Source organism: Lutra lutra, chromosome 12 (genome assembly GCF_902655055.1).
Source record: "Lutra lutra chromosome 12, mLutLut1.2, whole genome shotgun sequence".
NCBI classification, from domain to species: domain Eukaryota; kingdom Metazoa; phylum Chordata; class Mammalia; order Carnivora; family Mustelidae; genus Lutra; species Lutra lutra.
Genome location: NC_062289.1, coordinates 95,228,462 through 95,248,281, shown reverse-complemented (window position 1 = coordinate 95,248,281; position 19,820 = coordinate 95,228,462). Strand labels below are relative to the sequence as shown.

The window sequence follows — 19,820 nt, the reverse complement described above, 5'->3', positions numbered from 1 at the left end:
AACTGGCAAGTTCTCAGAGTCCCTCAGAGAGACTATAGAGGAGAGCGTGTTACTAAAATTAGAGAAGCAGTACAGTGTGATGAAAGTCAGACCCACAGGGCCAAGTTCCCACTCCCCAGCCGAAGCAGCTGGGAGACAGGGAGCGAGCCTCTTTGCCTTTTCTCCCGCATTCTATACCATGTGGGATGGTTATGAGGATTAAGTAGAAGACGTTCTTAAAGCACCGAATGCAGTTTCTGTAGGCACTGGTAAATGGCAACCATCGATACAGCAAAAATCACTTCCTGGGAAAGTGGAGGAAGTGTATGTGCTGATGAAGGCAGGGAAAGTTTTGTTTTCTGCCCACAAGAATTAACTAATGGTTCTTCAAATGCATGTGTCGTGATATATACTTAATACTAAATACATATGTGTGTGTGTATATATGTATATATATATCTCAAATGTATAGGTATTTATGTATATATCAATTCGTGTGTGTGTGTGTGTATTTAATGTTTATATTAAAACGTACATGAATGTGTGGATTTGAAGCCTTTCTGTATTTGGAAAGCTGTCAGGCAGCCCTGGGCTCTAATCTCCCCAGGAAGTTGGTGGTTTTTTCCTGGTGGAAGCAACAGAAGGCAGGCCATCTCTCCACTAGGTGGTGATCACAGCAAGAGGAAGCTCACAGATGTAGCAAGCTTTCGTTTTTTTTTTTCAGTGGGGTTTGGTGCTTTATGTCACTTTTTCCATGAGAGATACTAAAGGAATTCTTATATTTGAGCCTCTCTCTCCAGCATGAAAATCCAGCTAGCACCCACACATTGCCAGCTCCACTGGGCCCCCTGGGGCTCCTGCATCCTGAGGGGTCTGCCCTCCTGGGAAAGGAGTTTCTTCGGAGACTTAGAGGGGGGGATCTGACTCTATGTCATTTGCATTGCCTGAGTGTGAAGTGATAGCTTTTTCTTTGTTTTGTTTTGTTTTTCCCCTACTGTGTTCCTGGGAAGTCAGAAACGGGAGAGTTCGTTTTATAATACGCTTTCGTAGGCATTACATTAAAATGTATTATGGAAGGTTCAGAAACACTAGTAACTCCAAAGAAGAAAGTAAAAAGCTTCCCCAATTTGGCAAATCTAGATGTCGTCACTGTTAACGGTTTAGTATATTTATTTTCCCATCTTCTGGGTTTTTTTCTTTTTATGTCTATGTAGCTTCTTTAAAAAAAAAAGAAAGAAAGAAAGGAAAGACTCATACTGTTTATATAGTTTTGTATCCCGTTTTCTTTTTTTAAATTGTTTTCATTATGCGGCATTTTCCTGTGTTGTTAAGGAGCCACCCAAAATATGATTTTTTTAATTGCCCCATCGTGTGGCTTCATCATTTATTTTACTGATTTCTTCTTGTAGGACCTAAGTTGTTCCCATTGTTTGTCCTCGCAAATAACCATAAATATCCTGGTGCATAAATCTATGTGCAAATTCCGGGTATTTCCTTAAGACAGCTGTTTGTACGGGGAACCACTGGGGCAGAGGGTGGGAACTTTTAAAAATACCCAGAAAGGTAGATCGACTTCTGCTTTAAATTAGTGGTGTGTGAAAGTGCCCCTCTCCTGAGCGGCAAGCCGGAGGTCACTGCTGCTGATGAGGGACCCTGCTGGAGCTGTAGGAAAGGACTTCGTGAGCGGGGGTACAGATTTCGCCTTTCCCCCAAGGCCTGGGGGCAGCCAGGGCCTTCCATGCAGGCTGATAGTGCCTGGAATGCCCCGGGAGCCTGCTTTGCTAGTCTCTTTCAGTTCTGTCTGCTGTCTAAGGCCAAAGGCCCGTGACGTAACCCTCCCCCACCCAAGACTAGCCCACCCCGTGCCTCCCCTATGCAGCTCTGAGGCTGACACGTGACACTCATGGGGGTTTGTGTGATCTGTCCCCCAGGGCTCTGAATGGAATGCATCCAATCTGGAGGAACTGCAGGGTTCAGGGTGAGTCTGCTCCCCTCGTCTCCCCTTGTCCTTCCAGGCAGCTTAGAAACCCCCGAGGCTGAGCCCTTATAACCCATGGCCGAGGGCTGGGCTGGTGTGCATAGCTAAACAGATGTGCTTCAAAATGCCACCTCCTGAATATTTCATGGGTTTTAGATGTGTGATTGTGTGTGTCACCAAGAATGATTCACAGTCACACACCAGTGGCAGAGGACAGCCTTAATGCTGGTAGGGCCACAAGCCCCCTTCTGGGCCCCACTGCCCCCCGGCACAGGTGCTGGCAGGCCTAGTGTGGACACACACACACACACACCGGTCTGGCCACTCAGCAGCTCTGGTCCCAGAACCACTCCTGGTTCTCCCGGATGTTCTACTTCGGGGCCTAGTGGGAATCTGGCGGCTGAAGACTCAGTCTTGGTCAGAAACATATGCCTGTCTCTGTCTGAGAAATGCCCAGCAGCAGGAATTAAGAGAAAAAAAAAGTTTAAATCTAGACCTTCAAGAACAGATGTCTGGACATTTTTTTTTAAACAACGTAGCCACAAAAATCACCATTCTGTGGGTCTGACATGATGGCATTCTTGAATTACTGCATTTAAAAATCAAGACTAAACAAATCTTAAAATATATCTTTAGAACTACTGGTTAAGATGTGTTCTTTCAACGGAAAGTTTTCTTAAAATGTAGAGTGATACTATCGATGCTTTCTCGGGCTGGGAATGAATAAATGATTTTTTAACGTATTTTGTAAAGCACTTGTAAATATTCTCATAGAAACCCTATCTGAGGTATCTTCTAACTCCTGAAATTATTTTGGTCTTCTGGGAATGTATCCGGTTTAGAGAACCTGCTCTCGGAGACCCACCCCACCATTTGCTTATTTATTTGTACTCTGCCTTGTTTTGAGAGGATTTAAGGCAATTCTCAAGGACATAAATAATGGATGGATATATTCTCTTTTAGCTTTTTGTTTTTTTAAAGCCTCTATCTATTTATAACAGGAAGTTTGAAAATTTGAGAGTGTCTGAAAATGTATCTAAGTAATACATATGTCTGCTTTCCAGAATTCCCATTGCTTAGCAACACTTTGAACTTTCTTTTTGTAAGTTTTTTTTTTACAAAGAAATTTGTTCTTTATTAGAATACATTCTCACCATATAGAGAGCAGTTGAAAAAAAAAATTCCTATTTAAGGAAGAAAGTCCCATCATAAACATACACACTTTACAAGTGTGTACTTAATTTTTTCTTTGCTCAGTTTTCTGTTACTTTGGGGTTTTTTTTTTTTTGTCGTTCCTCATTCTGATTCTCCAAATTTGTTCTTTATTTTTTTCTCATTACAGTGTGGACTACATTCTAAATGTCACCAGGGAAATAGATAATTTTTTTCCTGGCTTATTTGCATATCATAACATCCGAGTCTATGACGAAGAGACAACAGACCTTCTTGCTCACTGGAACGAAGCGTACCATTTCATAAACAAAGCAAAGTAAGTGGGCGGAGAAGCCCAAGAAGCTGGTTTGAAGAAGTAACTGGCAGATGCTGGGTGGGCAGAAATTGATGGCAGTCCCAGACAAAGACATCTCTGGTTTGTGGAGCCTTTGATATCTGGTAGGCCTCTGGTTTTAGACCACAGGACCCCTAGCACCAAAAAGGCACAGTCATTGATCTTCTCAGGGTGGGGGCCCCAATGAGCCTTTGTTTCCCCCATCATCGATTGGGACATCAGACCCCACTTCTGTCGTCAGCACTGCTTCCAGGCAAGGGTCTCATATCCAGTAGACATTCATGGGAACTCTGTCTATGGGGAGTCGCTGAGTCAAAGGAGGGGGTGGGCAGGTCGTGCATGGACTGTGAGCACCTTTGGGGCTGCTTCCCCAGAGAAAGCTGCTCAGGCAGGAGCCTGGAGGGAGGGCCCGCCTTCTGCACCTGAGTTGATCCAGTTTTCCTGTTCATAGAATGGGGCAGACCGTCAGAGGTCCCCGTTGCTCTGAGCCTGTTACTGGCATCACCTGTTTTTTTGTCCTCCCCTTATTCTCCTCTGGAACAACTCTGCCTTACTAAAGTCCAGAATACAGAGACAACCCTTTGCTATGGAGAGAAACCCCGTCTTCTGCTTTGTAATCCCTTAAGGTCAAAGCTCCGTAACATGTCCTTACCGAATCTTAGTTTGTTTGCATTCCTGGGGGGATAGATTCCAGACCAGCAGTCAAACAAAAAAACAAAAACAAAACAAAATGCACTGACAGATGGGGATGAATTTGAAGCCTGTGGTCTAGGAAAGGGGCCCAGACCCACCTGACAGGCCAGCTGCTTCCAGTATAAACAGACAGGCTGGTGGGTCTACCTCCTGTACAAATAAAGCTGTCCCGGTGCAGCCCCTTCCAGCATTGTGTACCCTCCCATTTTCAAGCCGATGAGGTCTGGAGAAACACAACCTTGCCATTTCTGTGCAGTCAGTCCTGCCCAGGCCAGAACCGCCTCCTTACAAATGACCAGCCCACCTGCCTTCTTCCCCTCATCCAAGTCCAGGGTGCCACTGTCTTCACTCTGGCTCCTCAACCCTCCCTTTGTAGCGAACATCTTGCCCTCCCAAGGGCCTCGTGGCCTTCCACTTGCTGGCCCCGTTTTCTCTGCAGTCACCCGTTCCTCATCTCCATCTGCTGGGTCAGCTGGAGAGCTTTTACAGATGCCCCTTGCACTGCCCCTTTGCTTCCTGCAAAGGAGTTTCTGGTCCCCTGGCCCATCCCAGTGATCCTGCTTTGTCCCTGAGGGCCACCGATCTGGGAGCTCTCCCAGCACAACTTGGCAAGGCAAGGACTGATTTATCTCGATTTCCCATTGTGTGCTAATTGATTTTGCAGTGAAGTTATTTCCTTTTGAGGGTGTGTGGCCATCTGCTGCCTCAATATCAGGACAAGGCAGGGGTGGGGTCTGGGCACAGAGATAACTTCAGCATTTAAAGGAAAGAAAAAAACACACTGGGTAAAACCTGAGAGAGTGAAATCGTGAACGTTTTGGGACCCTCTCCCCTGCTTCTGCAGGAGGAACCGTTCCAAGTGCCTGGTACATTGCAAAATGGGTGTCAGCCGATCTGCCTCCACGGTCATAGCCTATGCAATGAAGGAATTTGGCTGGCCTCTGGAAAAAGCGTACAACTACGTGAAGCAGAAGCGCAGCATTACACGGCCCAACGCAGGCTTCATGAGGCAGCTGTCTGAGTATGAAGGCATCTTGGACGCGAGGTGGGTGAGCATCTGCGGGATGGGTTGGCAGAACCCACTGGGCTCCCGTCCGGCCTGGCAGTGGCCTCTGCAGCTAAAATCCCGCCTCTGGTCAGGGAGGGGGGTGTAGTGGGGAGGATCCAGGCTGAGAAAAACAACTATTGTTTGGGGTTTGATTCGTGGTTTCCAGGAGGGATCTGTTTGATTTTGTTGGCATGCAGAGAAAGCTGTTTTGCTGCTGGAGGGAACGGTGTACGGCTTCTCATCCAAGGCATGACGTCATGGGTGGCGCAGGCACGCGGCTGTCCCCGTTTCCTGAGCATCTGCTTTGTTCCTGCCAAGCCCTGGGCCGGGTCTTGCCACAGGGCAGGTCCGAGGATGGCAAGGTGGACTGGCTTCCGGCACTGATGAGCTGGGCCAGCTTGCCCATCTCCCCCAGCCCTGGTTTCCCCTTCTGAGTTTGCAGCCCAAGCCCACCTGGTAGGGAAAGCTGTTGTGAGATTTACCTGAGGACTGCACAGGTTGACCTCTGCAGATGCCGTGCTAGAGGTGGCTTGTGGTGAATAAAATGGAGCTTTGGAAATCTCCAACCCCCACCTAGAAAAGGTCTGCCAAGGACAGGTTATCCCGGGCGTACAGGGGAATGAAGAGTGGACGCTGGAGGTTAGCATGCCCCATGTCACAAAGCCTGCAGGCAGCACAAGGGAGAGGGCACAGTCAGGTCTGCTGGCCCCCACGGCTCTGGTGCAGGGAGGCCGCGTGGAGGCGGGTTCCACCCAGACTCTGGGACTCTTCTCCCTGGATGATTTCTAACTGGTGTTAGGACGAGGCCACAGGCACAGTCCATGGGCTTCTTGGCCAAGTGTGAGCAAGCAGGGGTGCCCTGGCAGGGTGGAACAGGGTCTGAGAATAGCTCTGGACATCTCTGGAGTCCCTTTCCTGTCACCCAGGGAGCGGCTGGACAGATCCACAGGCAGGGCCCCTGGACGAGGGGAGGCGGAGAAGGGTGGGGAGGAGGCGGGGGCATCCTGCCCTCCTTTCCCTTAGCTCTTCAGACCCTTGCTGCCATTAGGGGTTTGCCGCCTCACAGCCTCACCAGGGGTCTTCAGGCTGGGGGCACAACCACAATGCACTGACCTTGACTTGAAACCCCATCTTGGGGCCCTCTTGGCCTTGCTTGGAATGGGCACATAGAGCGGACTCGACAGGTTGTGGTGCTCCCATATGTTTCAAAACAACAGCAGCCCCCGCCCCCTTTTCTTTCTTTCTTTTTTTTTTTTAAGATTTTATTTATTTATTTAGTAGAAAGATACACAGTGAGAGAGGGAACACAAACACGGGGAGTGGGAGAGGGAGAAGCAGGCTTCCTGCCAAGCAGGGAGCCCGATGCGGGGCTCGATCCCAGAACCCTGAGATCATGACCTGAGCCCAAGGCAGATGCTTAACAACTGAGGCACCCCTAAAAACAACGGCAGGCCCTTAATCCACATCCTTTCCCAGCTCCTGCTCCCGTCATAGCCCACACACCTGCAGGATGTTGGTACTGGTGCCCCAAGGGTTCTGGAGGTGACTTATGTGCCTGAGTCCACGTTACAATTTTTTTTTTTTTGATCCTTACATTAAAAATATGTTATAACCAGGGGCGCCTGGGTGGCTTAGCGGGTTAAAGGCTCTGCTTTCGGCTTGGGTCATGATCCCAGAGTCCTAGGATCGAGCCCCACATCAGGCTTTCTGCTCAGCAGGGAGCCTGCTTCCACCTCTCTCCCTGTGCCTGCCTCTCTGCCTACTTGTGAATCTCTGTCTGTCAATAAATAAATAAAACCTTTTTTAAAAAGATACGTTATAACCATACTACCATGGTATCATGAGACCTGTTTTTAAAAGCTATCTGTCTAGACCAGTCATGTGTCTGCCATGTGGTCGTTGCGTGGCAGAGTCACTGAGGGCTTCCGCCAGGAGCCGTGCAGGTTGAGGTTCCGAGGCTGTTTCTGTCAGCCCTGAGCTGTCTCTTGCTGGCCCAGCCCTGGGCACTCCTCCTGGGACCCTTAGGGTATCACCCTCCCATGACCTTCCTCTGCTCTTCCTCCCCCACAGCAAACAACGGCACAACAAGTTGTGGCGCCAGCAGAGCGAGACCTGCCTCCAGCAGCCGTCGGATGGCCCAGCAGGGTCTGGGGACTTTTTGCCGGAGACTTTGGACGGCGCCCCGGAGGCCCGGCTGCCCTGCCTGGACGATGCTGCCCAGCCCGGCTTCCCGGACAGCGGCACTCCAGGGGGACCCACTCTCCCCTGCTGCTTCCGGCGGCTCTCAGACCCCCTCCTGCATTCCCCCAGCGACGAAACTGGCAGCCTGGTCCACCTGGAGGATCTGGAGAGGGATGCCCTTTTGGAGGAACCAGCCGAGCCGGCCGAGGCGCACACACCAGCCAGACATCCCCAGGAAGCTTCTGGACTCTGTGAGAAGGAAGTGAAGAAGAAGCTGGAGTTTGGGAGCCCCAAGGTCCTGAGTGGCTCCTCGCCACAGGTGGAGGAGATGGAAGGGGAGGAGGTCCCGGGAGCAGGGCAGTGGGGACGGCCCCCACCCCAGCTCGAGAAAAGCCTGCTCAACCGGGAGAACCTTAACAACAACAACAGCAAGAGGAGCTGCCCGGAGGACTTCGAGGTGGGCAGCGGGGTGGCGCGGAGGGCAGAGGGCATTACTGGAGTGTGGCTGCGGGTGCCTGGAAGTGCAGGTGCACTGTGGGGCCGGGCTGTGCGGGACCGGCGCTCCTCCCTGCAGGTCTTCTCCCCCACTGCTTTCCCCCACCCCATGCGCCTCATTCACGGCTCAGGCAGAGCTTCCGACTCAATATCCTTCTTATGTAAAATGTAAAACAAGACTTACTACCCAGCTTCAGCATTTATCAACCCGAGGCTGTACCGCGCGCCCCACTCAATTTCCCACACTCTGAATCATCTTGAGCCAAACCCCAGCTGGGTTGCTCCATGCACAGAAGCTTCAGTGAGTGACATAACCACAGTCCACCCTGAAGAAGTTGATGTAATTGCTCAGTATCATCAAATAGCTGCTCTTCCCGCTCCTGCGCTAATGCTTGACTCTCTGAGTCCCAAGTGGCTATCCTGTTTGGTGGGTTTCTGCAGCAAGGTCCTAGCAAGCTGGCCCTTGCTCAGAAAATCACTAATTCTGCCAGCCTTTCCTCTCCTCCGAGTGGCCTGGGAGCCGAGGCTGGTGTCCTGAGCCGCCCACCTCCCGGGTCCCACCCTCACTCTGCACTAGCTCTTGCCACGACTAGGGCCAAGGAGCTCCGTTCCCCCCCCCGCCCTCCCTGTCCATCTTCTGAGACAGCCGTGATTCACAAGTAAGACCACTCAGAAATGCGTTCCCATATCCAGAGGGTTTGTCTTTCCCACGTTCTAATACAAGTGAAATGGGAAGTCCCATCTACTGACCTCCAGACTGAATGTTAATTACTCATGAATTTCTCCCACTCAAAGAGCAAATACACATAAAGACAGATGATACAAAACATCTGTCTGGGATGGTAATGTGTCCATCAGTCTGAAATGGCACCGAGTGGGTGGCAGGATAAAGAGCAGGAGAAGTGTGGGTAAGAAGGTACATAAAGGACAGCCTGCCTTTACTGGCCAGAGCTGGATTGAATGGGTGAGGTTCTCCAGGGAATAGGACCCAGAGACAAGCACTCATTCATTTGTTCAAATCTTATTTGCTAACTAAGGTGCCAGGTTGGTGAGGGCTTCCGCTGCAAGGGGACCGCGCTTCCTCTCCCCTCCCCGCTTAGCACCTGCTTAGCGGTCTCAGTGGAGGTCCAGCTCCTCAGAGAAGCCTTCCCTCTGCGGAGCACTTTGAGCTTACCCCTCTCCATCCTGACACGTGTCACTCAGTTTGCTGGTTCACATGCGACCCTCTGAGGGCAGGGACTGTCTTTGTCTTCTTCGCAGCCCCTGTGCCTGACCCAACTCCTGACACGTGACAGGCGCTCCCTAAATATGAGTCGGATGGGAGGATTTGCTCCTGCCCTGTTGCCCCCTGGGCTCTGAAAGGTGGTCTTCAATCTCCTACCGGGGGATGTTCCGCCGTGTTTTAGAACATTAGGTTCTAAAGGTTTTAGGAGAAAACTTTGGTCAGAGCTTCGGGAAAATTTCTGGGTCAAGAGTTCAGGTCTCACCGGTTGAGGTGGAAGCCGGCCCCAGGAATCCTGATTCTACAGGAAATCCAGCCTCCCACCTCCCCAACCACACGCTCTTCGTGTGCCCCCCTGCAGCCTCTAGGAATCCTGCCTGGGTTTCTTTACGATTCCTCCAGTGTGGGACCACTCCAGGACGTCTTACTTTGGGGGACTTACGTCTGTGAGACGGGATGGGACTAGGCCCTGACGGTCAGGGCCGTGGGCAGGGGGCGGGGAGAAGCATGGGCCAGCAGCCCTTTGCCAGGAGGCCTTTGTTTTAGGCCAGCTTGGGAATCTCACAGCTAAACCGCTATCCGCCTCAGCCCGTAGGACCCTGTTGTCTGTTGATGGGTGTGTGAGGGAGGTGTGAGAGGGTCCGAGGTGGAGGCGCACATCACATTCACCTAGAGGGAGATGGCTTTCCTCAGAAAACAGTGCCGACATGTTCCCCATTGGTAATAAACCCACCTCAGCCTGGCGCCCTCATCCGGGACTGTGAGCACCCGTGCTTGGGTCTGTACCGGTTTTTGCCTTCGACCACCTCACTCTGAAGGCCACAGCCAATGGCTGGATGGTGGTTCTTTGGAGCCACACTGTGTTCATGCTAGAAGGGCAGAGCCCTGTTTCCAGACTACATATGCCCTAAGCATAGATTCTTTCTAAAAGGGAAAGGAAGGGAGAGGCGTGCAATGGTGAAGATGGGTTTGAGAGGGCTCTGCTCCTGACCATGCTGTGCTGGTTGTGTGGCCAGAGATTTGCCCAGGATCATAGTCCCGTAGCCTCTGGAAAGTTGGGTTCAGCCCTGTAACCACCACTGTTCACGCCCAGGTGGGTTCCAAGAGGCCTGCGTTCCTGTGCTAACCGAACAAGGGGCACTGCCTCTGCAGTGCCTGGCCTGCCCCACTCCAGCCCCTCCTCGTATTTTGTGGCCTCTGGCTTGCTGTTGTATACTCACGATGTTCTTATCCCCTTTCAGCACGATGCTATATTTGGGATCCTTAACAAGGTGAAGCCTTCCTACAAGTCCTGTGCTGACTGCGTGTACCCTATAGCCAGCGGGACTCCCGAGGCCTTCAGGGAGCGGGGTGAGAACCCCGGAGCTCCTGCCATCTGTACCCAGCCAACCTTCCTGCCACACCTCACATCCTCCCCTGTGGCCCACACGTCCAGCAGGTCCCGAGCTTTAGAGAAACTGGCCTCTGGCCCCAGCGAAAGTCCCCCATTCCTACCACCAGCAGGCTCAAGGAAGTCAGACATCGGTGGCTCTGGGGCCGCAGCAGCCCCAGAACTACCAGCTAGCCTTCTGGAACCTTCCAGAGAAACCCAAAAAGTCCTGCCAAAGTCCCTCCTTTTGAAGAATTCTCACTGTGATAAGAACCCTCCAAGTATGGACGTAGCGAAGGATGACTCACAACCCAAGAAAGACCCAAAACCAGCCAAGGACCTGCGGCTTCTGTTCAGCAAAGAAGCTGATAAGCCGACAAGTAACAGCTACCTGATGCAGCACCAGGAATCCATCATTCAGCTGCAGAAGGCGGGCTTGGTCCGAAAGCACACCAAAGAACTGGAGAGGCTGAAGGGCACGCTCGCAGACCCTGTGTCTCCCTGCAGGGATGGCCCCGCCAGCAGGCTAGAAGCCAGCATCCCCGAGGAGAACCCTGATCTGGCTCCTGTCCCTCCGCTGGGGCCCCCAGCTCTGCCCAGCCTCTCGGGGAGCAATGAGAAGTCAGAGGCCATCCCCACTCCATTCGAAGTCGCCCCACCCAAGAGCCCCAGTCCCTTCCTCTGTCGCCTGGATCACGCCAGTCACTTCTCAAAAGACTTCCTGAAGACCATCTGTTACACTCCCACGTCGTCCTCCATGAGCTCCAACCTGACGCGGAGCTCCAGCAGCGACAGCATCCACAGCGTCCGAGGCAAGCCGGGCCTGGTGAAGCAGCGGACACAGGAGATCGAGACCCGGCTCCGGCTGGCAGGCCTCACTGTCTCATCCCCACTGAAACGCTCACACTCTCTGGCCAAGCTTGGAAGTCTCAACTTCTCAACAGAGGACCTGTCCGGTGAGCCAGATGTGTCCACCCTCACCGACTCCCGGGACGCCCAGTCGAGCGAGTCTTCCTTCTTGCGTGAGCCCCAGGCACCCCCAGGGAACCCAGCTGTGACCTCTCGGCCATCAGGGAAACCTGCTTCAGAACACTTGAGAAGCCCCTCGTGGACGAGCAGAAGCTGACCGGCCTCTTGCTGTATTTACTCAGACGTGCGTTCCCACCGGTTCCTCCCTGTGTCTCACTGTGGGTTTCGGCCGTGATGTCTCCTAAACAAGTGACATTCTAACTCTTCCCGCTCTCACTGCAGAGAGGAGGAGAGGAAAAAGAAGAACCCAGCACAAGGAGAAGGGGGGGGTGCCAGTCAAGTGGCCCGGGAGAGCCAGAAGCCATCGGCCAGTAGATATAGAACTCTGCTCCCCAAGCCCTGTGTTTTCAGGAAGAATCCTGTTTTTAAAAAGAGCATACACAGACATGCACACACTCCCCAAACACTGCGTATGCACCATGAAGGCTACACGACCACGGCGCATGTTCCTAGCTCATTCAGGCCCTCACGGGGAAGCCCTTGGATGGCAGTATGAAGTCCTACCTCTGTTCTTGCTGTGCTTTTTATTTTTTAAAATATAGTCGTGACCAAGGCTGGTTCCAGGGAATAATGCTGTGTCAGAAAAGGTTTTTCCAAAAGAGATTTTTTTTTTTTAATTCTTATTTTTTCGGTGGGGTCCCCCAAAAAAGTCCTAAGTCGACTACATGCAACACCGCTAGGTAAAGTCATAACAGGCTGTCGAATGCTGTCGTTGGACCGACCCTGTGGTGCGTGGAGATGATCAGTGCAGCTGAATTCCTTGTCCTGGTGTGTGGTCCCAGCAGAGTGGTGTGCATCTGGCCAGTACTGGGGTGAGGGGGGGGGGGGGATGTGTATATGTGACGTCCTCAGTCATTGCTAATGGTGACATGTAAGTTGACCCCAGTCTGGGGAGAAGGACCCACGGAGCATCACTGAGTCTCCTCTGCTGCTGAACCTGATGTGGTTGCCTTGAGGCTTTGAGAGAGCTCGAGTGTGTGTGGCGGGGGTGGTGGGTCTGAGACAGGGATTGTCCTGCCAGGAGCCCTTGGGCCCATGAGGTCACAGGAGCAGGTTCACGAAGGAAAGGGGCCTCTAAGCAGTCGTGAGCCGCTCTGCCAGCCCCTCTCCAGGAACAGCCCTGCCACAGCCTCTCGGAGAAATGAGACCATTGAAAAGCTTCATAGATGTTTACAGTCACCGCTTCCTTTGATGAGGTACTGCTCCGTCTCTCTCGCCCTTCCTGGCGGTGAGGTCAGAGTGGAAGAGGGCTCTGTACTTCTGGCCGGGGCTCTGGGAGGCCCCTTTCAGAATCAGGTGAGCTGCGCCCATCACATAGCCACGGGCTCCGGGCGTGGATGGAGGGAGTCCGCTGGTGTTGGTCAGTAAGACAGGCTGTTGAAAGTATTTTGGAGAGAGAGAGAGAAAAAAAAAAAAAGATGCTTGGTAGTAAGAAAGGTTTCATCCAGGGAGTCCGCAAACTCTGGTAACGGACCTTTGAGCTAAGAAGCTTCTATGTTTTTAAGGGCTTGTTAAAAACAACAATCTAATATGCAGCAGGGACCGTGTAGCCTGCACAGGCTGAGATACTCCCGATCCCTTTAGAGAAAAGGTTTGCTGACCCTTGGTTCCACAACACAGGGCTGCCCAGGGCCCTCCAGAAAGAAACTGCCAAATTCCAAGACCTGCCCTGCCCCTTGGACACCTCAGGCCCAGGCCGTGTCTTCTCCCGACCCAGACCTTGCCCGCCCAACCCCCATGTGCTGTCCTGCAGGGTAGGGGTAGGCCCGGAGGTGCTGGGTGCTGCCGGCCGATAGTTGCCCGAAGTATAGTGTGCACTGAGCTGTCCGCTGGATTTATTCAGTCAAACTAGAAGCCTTTGGCGCCGACCACGCTCAGAAAGTGGCCGAAGGAGCTGCCATCTCGGGTCTTACAGTAGTCAGATCTGGGTTAGGGTTAGGGCGCCACAGGCAGGGTTTTCAGGAACAAGGGCAGACAGGGGTGTGGTTCACATTTCAGCTAGTGGGTGGAGTTTGTGCAGAAACACTCTCTCCAGGAACTTTTCCTCCCCAATGTTGTTGGTTTTTGTTTTGTTTTGTTTTTTAAATCATAATGTTATTTGATAGGAATTTGTTTTCCCACCCCTGTCATTCGAAATCACCTTAAAGGGTGATTATCTACTACTTCCTAGAAACCCTGTTGGGTTCCCCTCCCACTCCCTGCCCCCACCCAAAAGAAACGTCATTCTCAAAAACCTAACCGAGTTCATATATGTTTTGCCAAATGAAACTTCGCATTGTGGCTCCATTTTTGTGGCAAACCATCCTTTAGATTTGATGCTTGCCAGGCTTATGTTGCTCTTCTAACCTCACGTGTCTGGTGTGTGGGAAAAATATATTTTTGCAAACTTTAATTTTGAAAGCGTAGAAGGAGAATTACAAATTTGAGCAAGTCTGGCTTTTGGCGACCCTGTTGTTTGCACAAGCAGGGCTTGTATGTCAGGTCTACACAGACCAGGGCCCAGGGCCCCATCATCAAAGCTAAATGGGGGCGTTCTTGATTGGATGGCTAGCACTCTGGCCCAGAGGAAAGGATATGGACTTTTCTCCAAGACCCACATCACCAAGAGCACTCTTCCAGGCTCAGGGGCACCCTGGCAAACAGACTCACGCTGACCTTTGAAAAGAAAGCCTGTGCTGTAAGCTACGCCGCATCTTGACCAGCGTTCCATCCGTCTGGGATCTTGCTGCTGGCAAACTTGCTGCTGATGTTGAATGTGGGGGGCCCACGCGGGAGGCAGGGAGTTTCTGCTGTGAAAGTCATTGATCCTGATAACCACCATCTTCGGGGAATGCCCTTGTTAAAAAAGAGAACGGGAGTTTTCCAGATCCGCTGGATGATCTCCCTGAGTCTTGAACTGCTCTCTTGTACCGCCTCACCTCTGTCTGTCTCACTGTAACTCGTGCGACACGCTGCAAGTTAGACTCAACCTCCCTAGATCTTCAGCTTGCTTCGATCCGGGTGGGGTGGGGGCTGCTGCTCGTCAAGCTTTGTTACGTATGAGGGGGAACCTGGATCTGGGGAGAGGAGGAACCACACTGCCCTCTGATCGTGATTCGATAACTCCCATTCCGGTTTCTTTGCCTTGGAGCTATTTTTGGGGGTCGGAGCGATGGTCATCGCTGAAGAACTTCAGCACAAGGCTTCTTGCTCTTGGCATTCCCTGTTTCTTTGATCTCTTCGAGGGGACCAATGCTGACCTTTGGGTGCCGAACAGCGCGCTCCTGGGCAGTGACACCCATTTGTCATGTGTGAGATCACTCACCAGCTGCTCACGGTGGCCGCACCATCCAGCCTTCCCTTCTGTGACCCCCCCACTCCTCTAGCCAAAAACCACTCCATCTCATTCGAAAGCCTTTTCTCTCCTGCATAAGCCCAGGGGATGCCACAGGGTGGAGCCAAAGTCGCAATAGAATTAGCATCTCGAGGCTGGCCCTGTCCTTGGGCGCTCTTGTCTCCACACGGGCCAGAACCCAGAAGGTTCAGGACTCCCCCTACTCCCCTAGGACCATTTCTCCCCAGTGAGAAGTGATGCATCATTTAGGCAAGGTCACACAAACGACCTTATCCAGGGTGTCTGAAGAAAGACGTGCTCTCTGTTGACCAGAAACGCTTTGTTCCGGAATACTTTCCACCCAGCCCTCCTCTGACTGGCCACCTAGCAGAGCTTCCCCAACCCAGTGAGGGCAACCACGTGACCTCTGGCAGGAGCTAGGCAGGCCAAGAAATTGGTGATGCTGGGCACAGTGAGGGTGCACCCGCCCCACTCCCGTCCTGCAGGCTCTTGCCAACGCTGCATGCCAAACAAAGGGAGTTGGTTGACACCCCCTCCCCATGCTCACTACTTGGTCTTTTCATTGTGTGCCCTGCAGCTGAACACCTATGTGTATGAACTCACTCTGCATACATACGTGCATAATATATATGCACATATATATGTGCAACTTGAAGCAGACCATCTCGCGGGCCACTTCTCTCCCATCCACACACACGCTGTGTCCCCCAAGTACAAAGTGGATCACCTTGACCGATGTGGAGTGGGGCCATGTGCAGCACTACTCTCCATAGACCTGGACATTGACCACCCCCACAAACACACACCCTTTTGTCTAGCCCCGGGCCCTGGCTTCGGTCCGTCTTTGCCACAGGAGTCTACAACCAGCCCTCCAGTCCCTCCGCGCTGTCCTTTGTGTTGGCCTTGCTGCACAAGAAGGTGGCTGCTTCCTCCCTCCTTTTTCCGACACTGTAATTATTGTTTTACAATTGAGTGCCTTAATAATAGTTTACAAATACTGTGTATTTATGGGAAACTGGTAAGCTCGCACCTTCTGTGACTGGGCCTTTGCCTTGGCTGTGGTGGTTGGCGTGAGGGCTGGAGCTTGCCCTACCCCGTGCTTGTGCTCATCTGCTGTGCAGTCCTATGCAGGGCGTGGGGGTGTCCTCCCCACCCTACCACTGTCCAAGCAGCATTGGTGGTTCCTGCAGGCGAGGCTGGCGCTGGCTCACCGGGTGTCCCGCAGTAGCAAGGAAAGCACAGAATTTGGTTCGCTAGCCAGCCAGGGGGTGGCACCGTCCCCCTTCCCCCTCATCGCACAATTGTGCTCTTTAAATAGAGATGTGTTACCACCTAGGCCTCCCTGTGTTTCCTCCTCTGCTGGTGTCCTGAGCTCGCTGCCACCAAATGTGGGGACAGACACCAGCCCCTGCAAAATGAGGAGCTAAGATAAGTTCTTTGGTTTTCAGAAGCTGCCAGTGGGTTCCAGTGTGTTGCGTTAAGATATTGATGATTTTTTTAATTCTATTTTTCTTCGTGTTTTTTTATATTATATATTTAAAAGGCAGTATCTTTTGTACTGTGAATTTGCAGTAGAAGATGCATAATGCACTTTTTTTTTTATTTCTGTTGGTGTGTACTGTAATAGTCTGTGTGCTTCTTGTGATGAAAATAAACTTGTTCTTTATAAACGTCTGACGGCGTGTGAACTCATGCAAAAGGAAGCTGCTGCTTCAGTCGTTGCCAAGACAGTCAACATACCCGCGCCATCCTGACAGCCAGTCTTTACTGAGCACCTGCCTTGTGCTAAGCCCCATGGTATAAAAACCCAGATACATTAGACGGAAGAAAGAACCAAAGAAGCCAATGTTAGCTCCTCCAGGAATGGTCTTGTTTTTCCTCCCAATTTGATGAGTAAGGAAGCAGGCCTGCTTGTGGGTGGTCATTTGGATACCCAAAAAACCTGTCCCTGCCAGGGTGGGACTTGGGCTCTGGGTGGGCACCTCTTACACGAAAGCAGAAAGCTAGAGTGTGTTCAACACCACCGCCTGAGCTAGTCCAGCCACAGGTTGTGGGAGAGGAGACTGTGGAGGCTAATGATTGCTGGAGGCCAAGGCAGGAATCCCAGGGACCCTCAGTTGCTGCCCACAACAAAGGCTTCTCTCGTGCCCAGGCCCCAGTGCACTGCAGGTCAGGACCTTTTGGTGGCACTCCTTTGGTGACTCGTGAAGCTGAGCTACTCTCATTTTTCTTTTTCTGTTTATTTTTTTTATTTTTATTTTTATTTTTATTATTACTCCTACTCTCATTTTTAAACCCTGCTATCTTGGTGTTCTTTGCTCTGGCTGCGCAGTCAGGGGAAAGAGCATGGGGCCTCACGTTCACTCTTCACTGCCTTTAGATGTGATACATCTGTGTTTATGCTGTAATGGGCGAGACCTAGTGAACGTGGTCCCCGCACCCCCGGCTGCCAGGACCACTGGGAGATGTGAGGTACACACGTGCTTGGCGGGCACTGCTGTTGGCCACAAGTACCTTGGCATGACCACTCAATTCCAGTGCCTGTGGATCCAAGAAACCCTTTGTTGCATTCACCTCTGCTTGCTGTGTCTGTCACCTGGACTCACAGGAGACTGATGGATAAACCAGAATGCAAACGGATTACTTGAGAGCAAGACTTGAAGCTGTCAAGCAAGTCCCAAGTACTCTCACTTGCCAAAGAGCACACTGAGTCCTCGAGACAAATCGACATTTGAAGCCAAACTATGGTTAGGAATTGTTTATGGAGTATGAAATCAAAGCAAAAGGTTAAGGAAGGGGGTGATTCCTGTGGTTAGTGCCAGCACGCTGCAGGGCAGTCCTTTCTGTAAGACGTTTGTGAAACCAAACCACTGAGGGTCACGGTTCAGGACAGTCTTCATCGTTGGCAAGGCTGGGGATGCCTCCTAAATTCTCTCCAGGCTCCAAACATGAATCAGAGCCTGGGGAGCGGGGCCCCGTGCTCCGTGCGCTCCTGATGGAGTCCCTGGGAATTCTAATGGCCAAGCACAAAAACCATCAAAATAAGAGTGTGATGCAATGGGGCAGGCTTCCACTTTGTTAGCTACGCTCACATTCCACACATGCTTCCTCGAGACAACACCCACATCCCCCTAATGGAACCCGGGCGTTCCCAAAACTCATCGGATACTCCGCTTACCCAGGGCCCTAGGAGAACATTCCTCTCATTGGCTGATTTTACCCTGGTTTCATTCTCAGAGTAATGAGCCTGAGGTTGAGTGTAATCCCAGGTAGTTTTGTAGAGGAGGACTCCTTGCTTGCTTGTGTTGATGCCTGGAGAAGTCCCTTTTGGCAAGGCACTTGCAGGAAGCTCCAGAAGGCAGGGCTTGGAGAATGACCGGTGTTTCAGAAGGATTCACATCAGGGGTCCTGAGGCTCTTTCTAAAGATGTGTGCCAACAGCATCCTGAGTGAGCCCTGCCCAGAAAACAACAGCCACGCATCCTGTACCCTAGCCCAAGGGAGAAGATTCTAGCAGCCCTTCTGTGTACCTGGCACTTTCCATCAGGAATCCCAGAGGCCCCCAGACAGCCCTGTTGGTGTGATCCGCAGCTCACGCTGAAGAAACAGGCCTGCCGAGGGCAAGTGGTTTGCACACGGTTACATCTGGGACATGGTGAAGCCAGTGGGTATGGCTTCCTCCCCACATAAAAACTTGCCCAGGGCTGTCCCCACCCCAGAAGTAGAAAAAGCAACCCAAAGGTGCATCTTGGTCTCCCTTTAGGTATCAGCAAGAAAACACAGGAGTCAGGAATAAAGCCTCCAGCCCTGGAAAAACCTGACCCATGTCATGCTCCAAAGGCTATTTGGACAACACAAGTGTGTGTCTCTCTTCCAAATCCTGTCCACCATTGTTTGCCTTCAAAGGGAAACTGCTTGTGCATCCTGGAGTATAGTTGTAAAGGGTCCCCTTTCAGCTCAAAAGTCCTCTTGTCATAAACTGATACAGCAAATAAAATGTTGGTGTTTACTGGAGCAGCCTCCCAGCATAGGAAAGGAGGCCTAGGGCCCTGATGCTAAGACACAGATTCTCCTGCAGGTGGTAGGTATGTTGGAGGTGGTGAGCTCTCTCTAGTTTGGAAGTCGGATATGAAAATAGGTTAAGAACAATGCTACCTACCTCGTGGAGCCAAGAATTTGAGAATTAGCTAATGTACGCAACCCCCTTCGGCCTGGCCCACCATCTGTGCTGTATCATGCTGGCCGTTCTTGTTGGTACTGGCAGCAGGGAGGGAGGAGGGGGAGGCAGGAAGGAAGTCACCTATGCTGAGCATCTACTACTTTCAAGTGTTACACATATATTACCGAGTTGGTCCTCATAACGGGTTTGACCCCCTTCCACAAACAAAGAGGTGGGAGCTCAGAGAGGTTAGGGAATGTGGGTCAGAGCCACATAGCCAGAAAGGGACAAAAATCCAGGGTGCCTGACTCCAAATTCATATACTTTCTACCCTGCCATCCTCGCCCCAAAGAAAATAGCCCATAGTGTACTTAGGGCAATGCTGAGCACGTAGTAAGTGCTCAATAAATTTTTGATGATTGTGAATGAGTGAACAAATGAAGGAAATATGGTCCGAAAGCGAGTCCTAGTTCCATTCACCAAGGTCTGGAAAGTTTGGGGACACCCATGATTGCCTAAACCAACTCCCTCTCGGGCAGGGGCAAAAAGCCTGTCACCTTCTGGACCCCAACAAGGGCTTGGCACATTGGACCAAACCTTAGGTCAGCACCGGGCATCAGCTATGAATCTGAGAATCCCGAGTTTTTCAGAGTCTAGAAGGATCTGAAAGGTCACCCAAGCCCAGATCCCTTTATAACACCCATCCATTCCGGCATTCTCCACCCCCACCCCCATTCGTGGCTCCCCTGCCATGTGCCAGGCGTTGGGGACAAAGAGGAGGCCATCTGTCATCCCTGGGGGTCCTGACAGCAAGCCCTTCTGTAAAG

The 19,820-nt window shown here is 51.6% G+C and overlaps 1 protein-coding gene across 3 annotated transcripts in view; it reads left to right on the top strand.

Moving 5' to 3' along the window:
- SSH1 (slingshot protein phosphatase 1) overlaps window positions 1–16,509 on the top strand; it is a 59,930-nt gene extending 43,421 nt beyond the window's left edge. For all 3 annotated transcript variants that reach the window (XM_047696731.1, XM_047696732.1, XM_047696733.1), the window contains 5 exons: window positions 1,911–1,957; window positions 3,300–3,446; window positions 5,002–5,202; window positions 7,276–7,843; window positions 10,345–16,509. In XM_047696731.1, coding sequence (XP_047552687.1) covers window positions 1,911–1,957; window positions 3,300–3,446; window positions 5,002–5,202; window positions 7,276–7,843; window positions 10,345–11,598 — 2,217 coding nt within the window. In that variant the 3' untranslated portion in view covers window positions 11,599–16,509. The remainder of the gene's footprint in view (window positions 1–1,910; window positions 1,958–3,299; window positions 3,447–5,001; window positions 5,203–7,275; window positions 7,844–10,344) is intronic.
- The last annotated feature ends 3,311 nt before the right edge of the window (window positions 16,510–19,820 follow it).